Genomic DNA, 3,934 nt, shown 5'->3' with positions numbered 1-3,934 from the left:
GGTGGCAGCAGGAGATGGGGTGGGTGGGTGGGAGATGGGGTGGGTGGGTGACAGCAGGAGATGGGGTGGGTGAGTGACAGCAGGAGATGGGGTGGGTGAGTGAGAGCAGGAGATGGGGTCGGCGGGTGGGAGATGGGGTGGGTGGGTGGCAGCAGGAGATGGGGTGGGTGGGTGGGAGATGGGGTGGGTGGGTGACAGCAGGAGATGGGGTGGGTGAGTGAGAGCAGGAGATGGGGTCGGCGGGTGGGAGATGGGGTGGGTGGGTGACAGCAGGAGATGGGGTGGGTGGGTGACAGCAGGAGATGGGGTGGGTGAGTGAGAGGAGGAGATGGGGTCGGCGGGTGGGAGATGATCTCTACTCCTTACTGCTCCCCTTTTACGAGTTCCCTGTCTCTCTCACAGAAAGCTCTCCTGCAGAAGCAACAGTCCCAGCCCCCTGCCCTGCCCCTGTTCCCCCCAGCTGCGTACCTGCGCCCCCCGCAGGAGCTGTCGGAGGAGATGCTGGTGAAGCGAGAGGAGAAGGCTCGGAAGCGCCGGCTGCAGGCGGCTAAGAAAGCCGAGGAGAACAAGAAGCAGACCATCGAGAGGCTGACCAAGACCAACAAGTCCCGGACCACCAAGAGCCCGCGGGAGAGGAGGGGCCGACAGCCGCCCTGCCCCATGATCCGCTACCTCCACACGGCCGATGCGGTGACCGTGTCTTTCCCCCAGGGAGTGCCCTGCCCGGCACCTGCCGAGCCACTGCCTGCCCTGCCCGCTCCAACTGTCTGCGGTGCCCCGGGCTGCGCCAACCCCAAGAAATACTCCTGCTCAACAACGCACACACCGCTCTGCAGCCTGGAGTGTTACCGCGCCAACCTGCAGAGCATCGCACCCAACTCCTAATGCAGCGGCCGACGCCGTCACTTTCCAGAGCGTCTGAGGTTAACCTCATGCAGAGACCTCTTCCCTGCCAGAGACGACTGTGGGCCGAGGCGGGAGGCCTGGGTGCGGGCCGAGGCGGGAGGCCTGGGTGCGGGCCGAGGCGGGAGGCCTGGGTGCGGGCCGAGGCGGGAGGCCTGGGTGCGGGCCGAGGCGGGAGGCCTGGGTGCGGGCCGAGGCGGGAGGCCTGGGTGCGGGCCGAGGCGGGAGGCCTGGGTGCGGGCCGAGGCGGGAGGCCTGGGTGCGGGCCGAGGCGGGAGGCCTGGGTGCGGGCCGAGGCGGGAGGCCTGGGTGCGGGCCGAGGCGGGAGGCCTGGGTGCGGGCCGAGGCGGGAGGCCTGGGTGCGGGCCGAGGCGGGAGGCCTGGGTGCGGGCCGAGGCGGGAGGCCTGGGTGCGGGCCGAGGCGCGAGGCCTGGTTGCGGGCCGGGACAGGGGGCGCGTGCCGAGGCGGGAGGCCTGGGTGCGGGCCGAGGCGGGAGGCCTGGGTGCGGGCCGAGGCGGGAGGCCTGGGTGCGGGCCGAGGCGGGAGGCCTGGGTGCGGGCCGAGGCGGGAGGCCTGGGTGCGGGCCGAGGCGGGAGGCCTGGGTGCGGGCCGAGGCGGGAGGCCTGGGTGCGGGCCGAGGCGGGAGGCCTGGGTGCGGGCCGAGGCGCGAGGCCTGCGTGGGCCGAGGCGCGAGGCCTGGGTGCGGGCCGGGACAGGGGGCGAGGCGGGAGGCCTGGGTGCGGGCCGAGGCGGGAGGCCTGGGTGCGGGCCGAGGCGGGAGGCCTGGGTGCGGGCCGAGGCGGGAGGCCTGGGTGCGGGCCGAGGCGGGAGGCCTGGGTGCGGGCCGAGGCGGGAGGCCTGGGTGCGGGCCGAGGCGGGAGGCCTGGGTGCGGGCCGAGGCGGGAGGCCTGGGGGCGGGCCGAGGCGGGAGGCCTGCGTGGGCCGAGGCGCGAGGCCTGGGTGCGGGCCGGGACAGGGGGCGAGGCGGGAGGCCTGGGTGCGGGCCGAGGCGGGAGGCCTGGGTGCGGGCCGAGGCGGGAGGCCTGGGTGCGGGCCGAGGCGGGAGGCCTGGGTGCGGGCCGAGGCGGGAGGCCTGGGTGCGGGTCGAGGCGGGAGGCCTGGGTGCGGGCCGAGGCGGGAGGCCTGGGTGCGGGCCGAGGCGGGAGGCCTGGGTGCGGGCCGAGGCGGGAGGCCTGGGTGCGGGCCGAGGCGGGAGGCCTGGGTGCGGGCCGAGGCGGGAGGCCTGGGTGCGGGCCGAGGCGGGAGGCCTGGGTGCGGGCCGGGGCGGGAGGCCTGGGTGCGGGCCGGGACAGGGGGCGAGGCGGGAGGCCTGGGTGGGCCGAGGCGCGAGGCCTGGTTGCGGGCCGGGACAGGGGGCGCGGCCCTAGGTGGGAGGCCTGGGGGCGGGCCGAGGCGGGAGGCCTGGGGGCGGGCCGAGGCGGGAGGCCTGGGGGCGGGCCGAGGCGGGAGGCCTGGGGGCGGGCCGAGGCGGGAGGCCTGGGGGCGGGCCGAGGCGGGAGGCCTGGGGGCGGGCCGAGGCGGGAGGCCTGGGGGCGGGCGTTGCATGCCCCACCAGCAACAAATGGGTTAAACCCTTGCATTCGCTGGTACTTTTCATGGCGCACAGAAGATGGCGGCTCCCCCTGTAATATATATATTTTTTGGATGGGGTTTTTAAAATGGCTGTTATGATCGTCGAGCCACAATGCGAAGTAAGCGCCATGCGCTGCAGTGGCCGCCATTTTAATGTTCCGTTACAAAAATAGTAACCCTTTCATACATCGCGATGGGAATTAACATGGGGATAAAAGCGAGTTTTCAGAAGAAATGTGTAAATAATCAGAGTATTAAATGAGTTATAACGAAGCCTCTTTCTTCCCAAATCTCCTGATCTCCGCCACATTGTTCCAGAAGTCTTGTGGCTTGTTCAGATGCAACTTTGCAAACCTAAGCCGTGCTGCCATGTACTTTTTAGAGAGAAGAGGCTTTCTCGTGGCAACCCTTCCAAACAAACCATACTTGTTCAGTCTTTTTCTCATTGTACTGTCATGAACTTTAACATTTAACATGCTAACTGAGGCCTGTAGAGTCTGAGATGTAACTCTTGGGTATTTTGCAATTTCTCTGAGCATTGCACGGTCTGACATTGGGGTGAATTTGCTGGGACGTCCACTCCTGGGAAGATTGGCAACTGTCTTGAATGTTTTCTACTTTTGAATAATCTTTCTCACTGTAGAATGATGGACTTTAAATTGTTTGGAAATGGCCTTATAACCCTTCCCAGATTGATGGGCAGCAACAATTGCTTCTCTAAGATCATTGCTGATGTCTTTCCTCCTTGGCATTGTGTTAACACCTGAATGCTCCAGACCAGCAAACTGGTAAAACTTCGGCTTTTATAGAGGTGGTCACACTTGCTGATGATCAATTAATTAAGGGCATTTGATTAGCAGCACCTGTCTGCTACTTAGCATCTTAATTCCTATGGCAGCAGTAAGGGTGTACTTAGTTTTTCACACATGACTTCTCCATTTTGGCTTTATTTTTGTTAAATAAATCATGGCACGGTGTAATATGTCGTGTACACACACACATGTACACACACGGTGTAATATGTCATGTGTTGTTGTTCATCTGAGGTTGTATTTACCTAATTTTAGACCTGCTAAGGAACAGATGATTGTTATTATGTCCTGATATGTAAAACCATAGAATTCAGAGGGTGTACTTTCTTTTTCACACCACTGTATTTACATCATTAGTCGTTCAAGAAACGCCAGCGGCACAACTGATCCGGTGTCAGGATCCGGTGTTTCCACTTTGTATCGTGTCGGATTAGTGCCAAAGATGTTTTTCTATCAATGTTCACTTATAACCAAACGTGATTAAGAATAATCTGTTCATCTCCATTGAAGAAAAAGATGGTGGTGGGACAGCGCTCAAACCTAAACATCAACTAATGTATAGGTGAAAACCTGGTGCAAGGGCAGAAATGTATATATATGAAAAACTACAGAGAAGGTGACAACG

General features: G+C 63.1%; 1 protein-coding gene and 1 long non-coding RNA gene across 2 annotated transcripts; both read left to right on the top strand.

The window, feature by feature from the left end:
* The first annotated feature begins 348 nt into the window (after positions 1–348).
* Positions 349–1,058, top strand: INO80B (INO80 complex subunit B). Its single transcript, XM_075585078.1, has one exon. The coding sequence runs from the start codon at positions 349–351 to the stop codon at positions 883–885; it is 537 nt and encodes a 178-aa protein (XP_075441193.1). The 3' UTR covers positions 886–1,058.
* Positions 1,059–2,226: 1,168 nt separating this feature from the next.
* Positions 2,227–3,622, top strand: LOC142486498 (uncharacterized). The gene is made up of 2 exons (XR_012798993.1): positions 2,227–2,292; positions 2,443–3,622. It is a non-coding gene; the product is annotated as an uncharacterized LOC142486498 (long non-coding RNA).
* Positions 3,623–3,934: the final 312 nt, after the last annotated feature.

This window comes from Ascaphus truei, unplaced genomic scaffold (genome assembly GCF_040206685.1).
Source record: "Ascaphus truei isolate aAscTru1 unplaced genomic scaffold, aAscTru1.hap1 HAP1_SCAFFOLD_907, whole genome shotgun sequence".
Taxonomy (NCBI): domain Eukaryota; kingdom Metazoa; phylum Chordata; class Amphibia; order Anura; family Ascaphidae; genus Ascaphus; species Ascaphus truei.
Note: the sequence above shows the minus strand (reverse complement) of the source record. Positions and strands in the feature narration are given on the sequence as shown.